Source organism: Panulirus ornatus, chromosome 17 (assembly GCF_036320965.1).
Source record: "Panulirus ornatus isolate Po-2019 chromosome 17, ASM3632096v1, whole genome shotgun sequence".
NCBI lineage: Eukaryota > Metazoa > Arthropoda > Malacostraca > Decapoda > Palinuridae > Panulirus > Panulirus ornatus.
The window spans coordinates 48099066-48113437 of NC_092240.1; the positions used below are offsets into that span (position 1 = coordinate 48099066).

Genomic DNA, 14372 nt, shown 5'->3' on the forward strand with positions numbered 1-14372 from the left:
TTATCTGTTGATCCCCCCATCAGTGATGACGTTGCTAATGGCATGGTCCACACTACTGTTAACGACCCGGCCACACCTACACCAGCTGTTCCACACCTTGTGTCCCACCTGGCTCGTTCCTGGCTCCACCTGGACCCCACCTGCCTCCTCCTTAGCTCCACCTGGCTCGTTTCTGGCCCCAGCTGGCTCACTCCTACCTCCACTTAACTCCTTCCTGGCTCCACCTGGCTCCACCTGGCTCATTCCTAGCCCCATCTGGCTCACTCCTACCTCCACTTAACTCCTTCCTGGCTCCACCTGGCTCATTCCTAGCCCCAGCTGGCTCACTGCTACCTCCACTTAACTCCTTCCTGGCTCCACCTGTCTCACCTGGCTCCTCCTTAGCTCCACCTAGCTCGCTCCTAGCTCCACCTAGCTCGTGCCTAGCTCCACCTGTCCCCCCCCCCCTATCTTCCACTCACTGTCATCCATCCTGGACCCAAACCCTTATGCTCACAAATGGGTCAAAACTCACAACTTGATGAGGGATTTCGCCTCACAAGAGACCATGTCGTGTATCATGGATGCAGGGAGCTCATTACGTGACCTGAGGGAATTAACCGGCCGTATATAATTACGTGACCAGGTGGATAATTAGGTGATCAAAGGTATATGACATGATTAAGGGGTATGTACTGTCCTCCAGCAGATAACCTGGTCATAGACCATCAGGTCTTGTGTTATCTGTCCTTCCCATGTACTGTCCTCCAGCAGATAACCTGGTCATAGACCATCAGGTCTTGTGTTATCTGTCCTTCCCATGTACTGTCCTCCAGCAGATAACCTGGTCATAGACCATCAGGTCTTGTGTTATCTGTCCTTCCCATGTACTGTCCTCCAGCAGATAACTTGGTCATAGACCATCAGGGTCTTGTGTCATCTGTCCTTCCCATGTACTGTCCTCCAGCAGATAACCTGGTCATAGACCATCAGGGTCTTGTGTCATCTCTGTGTCTCTCCTGTACCACAGTACCCCCGCCAGGATGCGCATGACGGTGGCGCTGACGGTGCTGATCATGGCTGCCACAGTCTGGGTGGTCGACGCCCAGCTCACAGTGGGGCCCAGTGGCCTCTCCACTCCACCCATTAACCTCCTTTCGGTTTTCAGGTAAGTGGGGTTTGGTTTTTTTTTTTTACTGTTCATCGAGAGTCTCCAGTGTCTGGGGTTGCTCTGGGGGGTTGTTTGGACAGGGGTTAAGATGGTTTCCAGGTCTCTTCAATGAATAATTCATGGATGCCCCTTGGAGGTATTTCATAAGCAGTTTTATTTTTCAATAAATTCTTCATTTCTAGGTTCGCAACGAGTGATAAATCTATCCCCATTTCTTGTGCTCTTCTACAATTTGTTCTATTTAGGTTTACAAATATCATTCTACGTTTATAACCTTGTTTTTTGGCACCATTTATATTCATATTCTTTCACTCTCCCGTAAATACAATTTGAGAAAGTTTAAGTAAGTCTACCCAATGTTTCCCGTTTTCTGTAATATGTCAGTTTTCTTTGATTTCTCCACATAGTGACGACTCCTGTGGTATGTTAACAGCTTCTCTGGATTTCAATACATTATTTTCAGCTTCTCTAATCATTTTCTCTCCTTCACATATTCTGTCACTGTAGATATACGCATTTTCTTTCAATTTTGCTACTTCCCTGTTTATCAATTGTATTTTTCTTACCGGTATCAGCAGTTATCTATATATATCTCTCCTGTTTACCTACGCTTTCAAATCATGTCCACTATTTTCATTTCCTACCCACTTCGCTTCCTGGCCTTTTTATACAAGTCCCGGACCTTATTTTCCGTCTTATTACTTTATTAACGATATTCCCTAAGTCTGTCTTTAATAAACATACCATCCATGCTTCTTTTCCCCCAGTTTTGTCTTTCAGTAGAGCTTCCGATGTTGCCCCCTTCAGGTTTCTTTTATTGAAGTCACCCATTAATCTCTACCATTTTCTTTGATGGTCTCTGGCTATTCAAAGAAAATGTACATCATGAAGCGATTTTTTCCCCCTAATATATACATATATTTAACTGAAATTCCAATTTTTTTCACTGTAGTTTTGTTCTAATAGAGTTATTCCTCATCCTAATTATCTTATATGGCTAATTCTAACTACCATCCTGGCCTGAAATGCAATTCCGTTGCCTAACCTACATCTTCCAATGATATTTTTTTTCTTATTTTCTTTCACCCATTGGCCATCATTGCTTAATTAATTCAAAATATCTTTATTTTCAAAGTCCTGAATGTCTACGTTATCAAAGATAATCATCACACCTTCCCATATGACGTCCTCATTTGACATATCTCTGGTATGTTATCTTGGATGTAATGGTTCTAGTTATCTTGGCCTTGTTAGCATTTAAGATAACCTCTTGACATATCTTATCTGGGAATATTTACTTAATGTTGATATCTCTGCCATATCTCTGGATATCTTGGCCCTTCCACTTGATATCTTGGTCCTCCCACTGGATATCTTGGCCCTCCCACTGGATATCTCGGCCCTCCCACTGGATATCTTGGCCCTCCAACTTGATATCTCGGCCCTCCCACTTGATATCTTGACCCTCCCACTTGATATCTTGACCCTCCCACTTGATATCTTGGCCCTCCCACTTGATATCTTGGTCCTCCCACTGGCTATCTTGGCCCTCCCACTGGATATCTTGGCCCTCCCACTGGATATCTTGGCCCTCCCACTTGATATCTTGACCCTACCACTAGATATCGCAGACCTCCCACTTGATATCTCGGTCCTCCCACTTGATATCTTGGCCCTCCCACTGGATATCGCGGACCTCCCACTTGATATCTCGGGCCTGCCACTAGATATCGCAGACCTCCCACTGGATATCTTGACCCTCCCACTGGATATCTCGGCCCTGCCACTTGATATCTTGGCCCACCCACTGGATATCTCGGCCCTCCCACTTGATATCTCGGCCCTCCCACTGGATATCTCGGGCCTGCCACTGGATATCTCGGCCCTGCCATTGGATATCTCGGTCCTCCCACTTGATATCTTGACCCTCCCACTGGATATCTCGGCCCTGCCACTTGATATCTTGGCCCACCCACTTGATATCTTGGCCCTTCCACTTGATATCTTGGTCCTCCCACTTGATATCTCGGCGCTGCCACTGGATATCTCGGGCTGGCCAGCCACTGGATATCTCTGCCTGGCCTGCCACTGGATATCTTGCCCCCACGTAGTAAGACCCACCCACCATCTCTCGCCAGGTTCGTGCGTGACTTCGTGATGGCCATCATGTTCCCAGACACCACCAGCCCAGCCAAGACCCAGCCAGCTGCTAAGGTCAGTCCCTCCTAGGACCCAGCCAGCTGCTAAGGTCAGTCCCTCCTAGGATCCAGCCAGCTGGTAAGGTTAGCCTCTCCTAGGATCCAGCCAGCTGGTAAGGTCAGTCTCTCCTAGGACCAAGCCAGCTGGTAAGGTCAGTCTCTAAGGTCAGTGTTTCCTAGGACCCAGCCGGCTGGTAAGGTCAGTCCCTCCTAGGACCCAGCCAGCTGCTAAGGTTAGCCTCTCCTAGGATCCAGCCAGCTGGTAAGGTCAGTCTCTCCTAGGACCAAGCCAGCTGGTAAGGTCAGTCTCTAAGGTCAGTGTTTCCTAGGACCCAGCCGGCTGGTAAGGTCAGTCCCTCCTAGAACCCAGCCAGCTGGTAAGGTTAGCCTCTCCTAGGATCCAGCCAGCTGGTAAGGTCAGTCTCTCCTAGGACCAAGCCAGCTGGTAAGGTCAGTCTCTAAGGTCAGTGTTTCCTAGGACCCAGCCGGCTGGTAAGGTCAGTCCCTCCTAGGATCCAGCCAGCTGCTAAGGTTAGCCTCTCCTAGGATCCAGCCAGCTGGTAAGGTCAGTCTCTCCTAGGACCAAGCCAGCTGGTAAGGTCAGTCCCTCCTAGGATCCAGCCAGCTGCTAAGGTCAAGTCCCCCCTCCTAGGACCCAGCCAGCTGCTAAGGTCAAGTCCCCCCCTCCTAGGATCCAGCCAGCTGCTAAGGTCAAGTCCCCCCTCCTAGGATCCAGCTAGCTGCTAAGGTCAAGTCCCCGCCCTCCTAGGACCCAGCCAGCTGCTATGTATGACGTAGCAATAGAGAGAGAGAGAGAGAGAGAGAGAGAGAGAGAGAGAGAGAGAGAGAGAGAGAGAGAGAGAGAGAGAGAGAGAGAGAGAGAGAGAGAGAGAGAGAGAGAGAGAGCAGGAGGTCTTGACCCCCCCACTTGACCCCCCCTCGTACAGGAGGAGCCTGGGACCCCGGCGACGACGAAGGAGGCGCAGCAGAAGGTGTTGTCCTTCGTCAGGGACGACCACACGAACGGCAACATCGTCGAGAAGGTGAGGGGGAGGGGGTTGAGGAGGGGGAGGATTGAGGAGGGGGGAGAGGTGAGGGGGAGGGGGTTGAGGAGGGGGGAGGGGGAGGAATGAGGAGGGGGGAGAGGTGAGAGGAGGAATTGAGGTGTGGGAGGTGAGGGGGAGGAATTGAGGAGGTGGAGGGAGGTGAGGGGGAGGAATTGAGGAGGGGGAGGGAGGTGAGGGGGAGGAATTGAGGAGGGGGAGGGAGGTGAGGGGAGGAATTGAGGAGGGGAGGGAGGTGAGGGGGAGGAATTGAGGAGGGAGTAGGTGAGGGGAGGAATTGAGGAGGGGGAGGGAGGTGAGGGGAGGAATTGAGGAGGGGGGAGATGTGAGGGGGAGGATTGAGGAGGGGAGGGAGGTGAAGGGAGGAATTGAGGAGGGGAGAGGGAGGGGAGGGGGAGGAATTTAGGAGGGAGGAGGTGAGGGGGAGGAATTGAGGAGGGGGAGGGAGGTGAGGGGGAGGAATTGAGAATGGGGGAGGGAGGTGAGGGGAGGAATTGAGGATGGGGAGAGGTGAGGGGGAGGAATTGAGGAGGGGGAGGGAGGTGAGGGGGAGGAATTGAGAATGGGGGAGGGAGGTGAGGGGAGGAATTGAGGATGGGGAGAGGTGAGGGGGAGGAATTGAGGAGGGGGAGGGAGGTGAGGGGAGGAATTGAGGAGGGGGAGAGGTGAGGGGGAGGAATTGAGGAGGGAGGAGGTGAGGGGAGGAATTGAGGAGGGGGAGAGGTGAGGGGGAGGAATGGAGGAGGGGGAGAGGTGAGGGGGAGGATTGAGGAGGGGGAGGGAGGTGATGGGGAGGAACTGAGGAGGGGGGAGGAGAGGGGGAGAGGTGAGGGGGAGGACTGACGGGGAAGGTGTGGGGGGTCCATTGGGGTGGGGGGAAGGTGAGTAGTGGGGTGGGGGGGTTGAAGGATGGTGAGGGGTGAGGGGTGACTGTGGGGGAAGGGAAGGGGGAGGAGGATGAGGAAGAAGGTGAGAGGGGAACCGTGGATGGCTGTGGGGTGAGGGGAGAGAGAGGGACGGGTGAGAGAGAGGGGTGTGAGAGAGAGACGTGGATCAGAGGGGACAGAGAATGGAACGAGGGGACCAAGAACCATGTTCCACCTGGACCAAACACGTTCCCCTCCCTCTCCCCTCACCCCTTCCCCTCTCCTCCCCTCCAAAGAACATTCATGTTCATCACTGTCCCCTCCACTTTGTTCTTCACCCGTTCACGACCACACTTGTTATCACATCCACCTCCTCCACCTCCCCCAGGGTGGCTAGCTGGTTCAATCCCTCACCCTCTGTGTCTCTCTGTGTCCCCCAGTTCGACTCCGGCTGCGTTGAAGACGGCAGTGGCGCTTGCTTGGACGCCTCGAACCACCTTCGTCGGGAGGAGGAGGGCGGCCTCCTCCTGCAGGAGGAGGAGGAGGAGGCGGCGGAGGAGAAGACGTCCACCTCACAGTTAGTGGCAGGGAAGTGGCCACTGGCTTACATCACCTTCATCACCATCACCTTCTGGCTCTTCGTCTTGGTGGCCACGCCCTACATCATCACGGGCGAGACCTACACGCGTAGCGACGACCACGTCGACTCTAACGCCCTCATCGACCAGCAGGTAGGTGGCCCCTGGGGTAGTAAGTGGCCCCTGGGGTAGCAAGGGAGGGAAATGGCCCTAGGGTAGCAAGGGAGGGAAGTGGCCCTGGGGTAGTAAGGGAGGTATGTGGCCCTGGGGTAGCAAGGGAGGTAGGTGGCCCCTGGGGTAGTAAGGGAGGGAAGTGGCCCTAGGGTAGCAAGGGAGGGAAGTGGCCCTGGGGTAGTAAGGGATGTAGGTGGCCTGGGGTAGAAAGGGAGGTAGGTGGCCCTAGGGTAGTAAGGGATGTAGGTGGCCTGGGGTAGCAAGGGAGGTAGGTGGCCCTAGGGTAGCAAGGGAGGGAAGTGGCCCTGGGGTAGCAAGGGAGGGAAGTGGCCCTGGGGTAGTAAGGGAGGTAGGTGGCCTGTGGTAGCAAGGGAGGTAGGTGGCCCTAGGGTAGCAAGGGAGGGAAGTGGCCCTGGGGTAGTAAGGGAGGTAGGTGGCCTGTGGTAGCAAGGGAGGTAGGTGGCCCTGGGGTAGCAAGGGAGGTAGGTGGCCTGGGATAGCAAGGGAGGTAGGTGGCCTGGGGTAGCAAGGGAGGTAGGTGGCCCTGGGGTAGCAAGGGAGGTAGGTGGCCTGGGGTAGCAAGGGAGGTAGGTGGCCTGGGGTAGCAAGGGAGGTAGGTGGCCCTGGGGTGGCAAGGGAGGGAAGTGGCCCTGGGGTAGCAAGGGAGGTAGGTGGCCTGGGGTAGCAAGGGAGGTAGGTGGCCCTGGGTAGCAAGGGAGGTAGGTGGCCTGGGGTAGCAAGGGAGGTTGGTGGCCTGGGGTAGCAAGGGATGTAGGTGGCCTGGGGTAGCAAGGGAGGTAGGTGGCCTGGGGTAGCAAGGGAGGTAGGTGGCCTGGGGTAGCAAGGGAGGTAGGTGGCCTGGGGTAGCAAGGGAGGTAGGTGGCCTGGGGTAGCAAGGGAGGTAGGTGGCCTGGGGTAGTAAGGGAGGTAGGTGGCCTGGGGTAGCAAGGGAGGTAGGTGGCCTGGGGTAGCAAGGGAGGTAGGTGGCCTGGGGTAGCAAGGGAGGTAGGTGGCCCTGGGGTAGTAAGGGAGGTAGGTGGCCTGGGGTAGCAAGGGAGGTAGGTGGTTCTGGGGTAGCAAGGGAGGTAGGTGGCCCTGGGGTAGCAAGGGAGGTAGGTGGCCTGGGGTAGCAAGGGAGGTAGGTGGCCTGGGGTAGCAAGGGAGGTAGGTGGCCCTGGGGTAGTAAGGGAGGTAGGTGGCCTGGGGTAGCAAGGGAGGTAGGTGGTTCTGGGGTAGCAAGGGAGGGAAGTGGCCCTGGGGTAGCAAGGGAGGTAGGTGGCCTGGGGTAGCAAGGGAGGTAGGTGGCCCTGGGGTAGTAAGGGAGGTAGGTGGCCTGGGGTAGCAAGATAGGTAGGTGGTTCTGGGGTAGCAAGGGAGGTAGGTGGCCCTGGGGTAGCAAGGGAGGTAGGTGGCCTGGGGCAGCAAGGGAGGTAGGTGGCCTGTGGGTAGCAAGGGAGGTAGGTGGCCTGGGGTAGCAAGGGAGGTAGGTGGCCTGGGGTAGCAAGGGAGGTAGGTGGCCTGGGGTAGCAAGGGAGGTAGGTGGCCCTGGGGTAGCAAGGGAGGTAGGTGGCCTGGGGTAGCAAGGGATGTAGGTGGCCTGGGGTAGCAAGGGAGGTAGGTGGCCTGTGGTAGCAAGGGAGGTAGGTGGCCTGGGGTAGCAAGGGAGGTAGGTGGCCTGGGGTAGCAAGGGAGGTATGGTAAGGGTGGGGCCCTGGGGTAGCAAGGGAGGTAGGTGGCCCTGGGGTAGCAAGGGAGGTAGGTGGCCTGGGTAGCAAGGGAGGTAGGTGGCCTGGGGTAGCAAGGGAGGTAGGTGGCCTGGGGTAGCAAGTGAGGTAGGTGGCCCTGGGGGTAGCAAGGGAGGTAGGTGGCCTGGGGTAGGAAGGGAGGTAGGTGGCCCTGGGGTAGCAAGGGAGGTAGGTGGCGTGGGGTAGCAAGGGAGGTAGGTGGCCTGGGGTAGCAAGGGAGTTAGGTGGCCCTGGGGTAGTAAGGGAGGTAGGTGGCCTGGGGTAGCAAGTGAGGTAGGTGGCCCTGGGGTAGCAAGGGAGGTAGGTGGCCTGGGGTAGCAAGGGAGGTAGGTGGCCCTGGGGTAGCAAGGGAGGTAGGTGGCCTGGGGTAGCAAGGGAGGTAGGTGGCCTGGGGCAGCAAGGGAGGTAGGTGGCCTGGGGTAGCAAGGGAGGTAGGTGGCCTGGGGTAGCAAGGGAGGTAGGTGGACTGGGGTAGCAAGGGAGGTAGGTGGCCTGGGGTAGCAAGGGAGGTAGGTGGCCTGGGGTAGCAAGGGAGGTAGGTGGCCTGGGGTAGGAAGGGAGGTAGGTGGCCCTGGGGTAGCAAGGGAGGTAGGTGGCCTGGGGTAGCAAGGGAGGTAGGTGGCCTGGGGTAGTAAGGGAGGTAGGTGGCCTGGGGTAGCAAGGGAGGTAGGTGGCCTGGGGTAGTAAGGGAGGTAGGTGGCCTGGGGTAGCAAGGGAGGTAGGTGGCCTGGGGCAGCAGGGGAGGTAGGTGGCCTGGGGTAGCAAGGGAGGTAGGTGGCCCTAGGGTAGCAAGGGAGGGAAGTGGCCTGGGGTAGCAAGGGAGGTAGGTGGCCTGGGGTAGCAAGGGAGGTAGGTGGCCCTAGGGTAGCAAGGGAGGTAGGTGGCCCTAGGGTAGCAAGGGAGGGAAGTGGCCTGGGGTAGTAAGGGAGGTAGGTGGCCCTAGGGTAGCAAGGGAGGGAAGTGGCCTGGGGTAGTAAGGGAGGTAGGTGGCCCTGGGGTAGTAAGGGAGGTAGGTGGCCTGGGGTAGCAAGGGAGGTAGGTGGCCTGGGGTAGCAAGGGAGGTAGGTGGCCTGGGGTAGTAAGGGAGGTAGGTGGCCCTGGGGTAGTAAGGGAGGTAGCTGGCCCGGGGTAGCAAGGGAGGTAGGTGGCCTGGGGTAGTAAGGGAGGTAGGTGGCCCTGGGGTAGTAAGGGAGGTAGGTGGCCCTGGGGTAGCAAGGGAGGTAGGTGGCCATGCGCCAGAGGGGTAGGTGGCCACTCGTCCCTCTAAACCAACACTCCCAAAGAACCCTTCAAACCCCCCCCCCCACTTCAACAACCCCCCCTCCCTCCCTCCCTCCCTTCCCTTCCCACCCAACACCTCCAAATTACCCTCCAATCGCCCCTTCTCCTCCCAAAGGCTTCCCTCCAATCAACCAATCAAAAGGCTTCCCTCCAATCAACCAATCAAAAGGCTTCCCTCCAATCAACCAATCAAAAGGCTTCCCTCCAATCGACCAATCAAAAGGCTTCCCTCCAATCAACCAATCAAAAGGCTTCCCTCCAATCAACCAATCAATAGGCTTCCCTCCAATCGACCAATCAAAAGGCTTCCCTCCAATCAACCAATCAAAAGGCTTCCCTCCAATCAACCAATCAAAACCACGTCTCTCTACTCCTGTGGTTCATCATGTGGACCTTCACTGAGCACGGACCACCCCACCCCACGCCCTCCCACCCCACCCCACACGCCCTCCCACCCCACCACACGCCCTCCCACCACACCACACGCCCTCCCACCCCACATCACACGCCCTCCCACCCCACCACACGCCCTCCCACCACACCACACGCCCTCCCACCCCACACCACACGCCCCTCCCACCCCACCACACGCCCCTCCACCCCACCCCACGCCCTCCCACCCCACCACACGCCCTCCCACCACACCACACGCCCTCCCACCCCACACCACACGCCTTCCCACCCCATCACACGCCCTCTCACCCCACCACACGCCCCTCCCACCACACCACACGCCCTCCCACCCCATCACACGCCCTCCCACCCCACCACACGCCCTCTCACCCCACACCCTACGCCCTCCCACCCCACCCTACGCCCTCCTACCCCACCGCACGCCCTCCCACCCCACCACACGCCCTCCCACCCCATCACACGCCCTCTCACCCCACCCCAAACCCTCCCACCCCCACCACACGCCCTCCCACCCCACACCAAACGCCCTCCCACCCCACCCTACGCCCTCCCACCCCACCACACGCCCTTCCACCCCACCCTACGCCCTCCTACCCCACACCACACGCCCTCCCACCCCACCAAACACCCTCCCACCCCACCCTACGCCCTCCCACCCCACCCTACGCCCTCCTACCCCACACCACACGCCCTCTCACCCCACCCTACGCCCTCCCACCCCACCCTACGCCCTCCCACCTCACCCCACGCCCCTAACCACCTCTACCCCTTTGTTGCAGGACGTGCTCCTCCTGCTGGCGTGGCTGCTGGGGGAGGCCAGCAACGACAAGGCGTGCCTGGAGAGGGTCGTCTGCCTCACGCCCACCAAGTCCTCCCGCTACATCTCCGTCTCCAGCATGGTCTTCAACGTCGCCAGCTTCCTCCGCAGGTCAGTCGTCCGCCACAGGTCGTAAGTAGACCACCCCACTCCCACTCCCTCCTTGCAGATCAGTGTCTCCGTATGGGTTCTTAGAAGACCCTTCTACAGGTCAATCTCTCCCCATGGGTCCTCAGAAGACCCTCTTCCAGGCCAATCTCTCCCCCATGGGTTCTCAGAAGACCCTCTTGCAGGCCAGTCGCTTCCCATGGGTCCTCAGAAGACCCTATTGCAGGTCAGTCGCTCCCCATGGGTTCTTAGAAGACCCTTCTACAGGTCAATATCTCCCAGTGGGTCTCAGAAGGCCCCTTTGCAGGCCAATCGTTCCCCATGGGTTCTTAGAAGACCCCCTTGCAGGCCAGTCGCTTCCCATGGGTTCTCAGAAGACCCCCTTGCAGGCCAGTCGCTTCCCATGGGTTCTCAGAAGACCCCCTTGCAGGCCAATCTCTCCCCCATGGGTCCTCAGAAGACCCTATTGCAGGTCAGTCTCTCCCACCATGGGTTTTTCAGAAGACCCTCTTCATATGGGCCAATGTCACCCCACAAGTCCACAGAAGACCCCCTCTGCAGGCCAGTCTCCCTTCACGGGTCCTCACTAAGCCCCCCCCCCCTCCTGCAGACCACAATCTCCCCGACAGGTCTTCAGAAGACCACCCCTCCCCCCTCCCCACCTCCTCTACACGCCAGTGACCCCAACACCACAGTCCACACGGACCATCCACAGTGTGTGTGTGTGTGTGTGTGTGTGTGTGTGTGTGTGTGTGTGTGTGTGTGTTCAGACAACCTCAGCTCCTGAAGAAGGTGTGAAGACCATATGACCAAAGGTCTCCTCCCTCCTGCTGCTGCTGGTGGTGGTGGTGTCACACATTCGCGTGTGGCTGCACCAGCGTCGATCGGTTCGAGTCCTAGCCGTCGTCGGCCCACAGTCAATCTAGCCGTTTATCCTGGCTCAGACTAGACCCCCCCCACAGCCCAAGTGAAGTTGGCAAGGCTTTAGTAATAAACTGTAACTAAACTACAAATGAACATTTTGTCTTAAAAACAAACAAATAAATAAATAAACACTCCAGACGAATATATGAAACTCTTCAAGATGTAGTATGAACAACAGTAATGTATTAACAACAGTAGTGTATTAACAACAGTAATGTATTAACAACAGTAATGTATGAACAACAGTAATGTATTAAACAACAGTAATGTATTAACAACAGTAATGTATTCAAACACTCCAGACGAATATATAAAATTCTTCAAGATGTAGTATGAACAACAGTAATGTATTAACAACAGTAATGTATGAACAACAGTAATGTATTAACAACAGTAATGTATTAACAACAGTAATGTATTCAAACACTCCAGACGAATATATAAAACTCTTCAAGATGTAGTATGAACAACAGTAATGTATTAAACAACAGTAATGTATTAACAACAGTAATGTATTCAAACACTCCAGACGAATATATAAAACTCTTCAAGATGTAGTATGAACAACAGTAATGTATTAACAACAGTAATGTATCAACAACAGTAATGTATGAACAACAGTAATGTATTAACAACAGTAATGTATTAACAACAGTAATGTATTCAAACACTCCAGACGAATATATAAAACTCTTCAAGATGTAGTATGAACAACAGTAATGTATTAACAACAGTAATGTATCAACAACAGTAATGTATGAACAACAGTCATGTATTAACAACAGTAATGTATTCAAACACTCCAGACGAATATATGAAACTCTTCAAGATGTTGTATTAACAACAGTAATGTATTAACAACAGTAATGTATTCAAACACTCCAGACGAATATATAAAACTCTTCAAGATGTAGTATGAACAACAGTAATGTATTAACAACAGTAATGTATCAACAACAGTAATGTATTCAAACACTCCAGACGAATATATGAAACTCTTCAAGATGTAGTATGAACAACAGTAATGTATTAACAACAGTAATGTATCAACAACAGTAATGTATTCAAACACTCCAGACGAATATATAAAACTCTTCAAGATGTAGTATGAACAACAGTAATGTATTAACAACAGTAATGTATCAACAACAGTAATGTATGAACAACAGTAATGTATTAACAACAGTAATGTATTAACAACAGTAATGTATTCAAACACTCCAGACGAATATATAAAACTCTTCAAGATGTAGTATGAACAACAGTAATGTATTAAACAACAGTAATGTATTAACAACAGTAATGTATGAACAACAGTAATGTATTAACAACAGTAATGTATTAACAACAGTAATGTATTAACAACAGTAATGTATCAACAACAGTAATGTATGAACAACAGTAATGTATTAACAACAGTAATGTATTAACAACAGTAACGTATTCTGATTAAAGGGGAGGAGGGAACAATTACCTTAGTAAAGTAATTCTTGATCGTATGTAGTTCAGTGATCGTCTCTCTCCCTCCCTCCTGCAGGTGGGTGCCGTACAGCCCTCGCTACGTGGACCTCCTTCGCCATTTGGACGACATCACACAGGATGGCTTCTCCCAGTCCTGCCACAAGTATTATTGTCCCACGGTACCCGAGCTGTAAGGGCTCCCTGCCCTCCCTTCACACTCTCCCTCCCTCCCTTTCCCTTTCCCTCCACTCCTTCTGCAGGAGCCCCTCACCGAAAAGACGCTCCTGAAGACTATATATACCCTCCTCTCCCTCCAGCTGGGGAGGGCTTACTGCCCTCCACACTCTCCATCCCTCCCTTTCCCTTTCCCTCCACTCCTCCTGCAGAAGCCCTTCAACGAAAAGACGCTCCTGAAGACTATATATACCCTCCTCTCCCTCCAGCTGGGGAGGGCTCCCTGCCCTCCACACTCTCCCTCCCTCCCTTTCCCTTTCCCTCCACTCCTTCTGCAGAAGCCCTTCAACGAAAAGACGCTCCTGAAGACTATATATACCCTCCTCTCCCTCCAGCTGGGGAGGGCTTACTGCCCTCCACACTCTCCATCCCTCCCTTTCCCTTTCCCTCCACTCCTCCTGCAGCAGCTCCTCCCTCCAGCTGGGGGAGGGTCTTTTGAATCGAGGAAGGGTTGTACCCTTCTTCAGGAAGGTTCTCTGATGCTGCTACTTCAATGATCCTACAGAAAACCCGTCTCTGTCCTTCCAGGACTCATCCTTTTCCCCCATCGTCAGGCTGGTCCTGTCCTCTGTAGGGACCAGGGGCGGCGCCCTCCATAATATATCCTGTAGGAGGGTGAGTTCGTGTGTCTCAACACCCAGCCCCTGCGAGAGAGACATATCCCCCTTCCCTCCCTCTCCTTCACATCTCTACCACCAGAGGGCCTTCATCTCAAAAGGGAAACACGAACCACTCACGCCCCACGGAGGAAGCCCTTTGTATACGAAGAGGATCGTCCACTGCCTAGCAACTCCTGAAGGTGGAGACATCGTACCTAGCAACTACTGAAGGTGGAGACATCGTACCTAGCAACTACTGAAGGTGGAGACATCGTACCTAGCAACTACTGAAGGTGGAGACATCGTACCTAGCAACTACTGAAGGTGGAGACATCGTACCTAGCAACTACTGAAGGTGGAGACATCGTGCCTAGCAACTACTGAAGGTGGAGACATCGAGATGAAAAAGTGTTCGAACGAGACATGGTAAATGGAGGAGACTCGTTCCCCAGTCCTCTCCAGGCTCAAGGAAGTCAACACTAGACGTAAACCTATTGCTTCTCTGGGGTCAACACCAGACGTAAACCTATTGCTTCTCTGGGGTCAACACCAGACGTAAACCTATTGCTTCTCTGGGGTCAACACTAGACGTAAACCTATTGCTTCTCTGGGGTCAACACCAGACGTAAACCTATTGCTTCTCTGGGTCAACACCAGACGTAAACCTATTGCTTCTCTGGGGTCAACACTAGACGTAAACCTATTGCTTCTCTGGGGTCAACACTAGACGTAAACCTATTGCTTCTCTGGGGTCGACAC

The 14372-nt window shown here is 54.3% G+C and overlaps 1 protein-coding gene across 2 annotated transcripts; it reads left to right on the top strand.

The window, feature by feature from the left end:
* The first annotated feature begins 952 nt into the window (after positions 1–952).
* Positions 953–13169, top strand: LOC139754714 (uncharacterized). 2 transcript variants are annotated; one of them, XM_071672287.1, is made up of 6 exons: positions 953–1147; positions 3289–3364; positions 4296–4391; positions 5719–6009; positions 10250–10398; positions 12857–13169. In XM_071672287.1, exons 1-6 carry the CDS (start codon positions 1023–1025, stop codon positions 12972–12974), a joined length of 855 nt encoding a protein of 284 aa, XP_071528388.1. In that variant the 5' UTR covers positions 953–1022; the 3' UTR covers positions 12975–13169. The 2 variants fall into 2 exon arrangements, with proteins under 2 accessions (XP_071528388.1, XP_071528389.1); XM_071672288.1 differs by lacking the exon at positions 4296–4391 and having other exon boundaries at positions 957–1147; positions 12857–13167.
* Positions 13170–14372: the final 1203 nt, after the last annotated feature.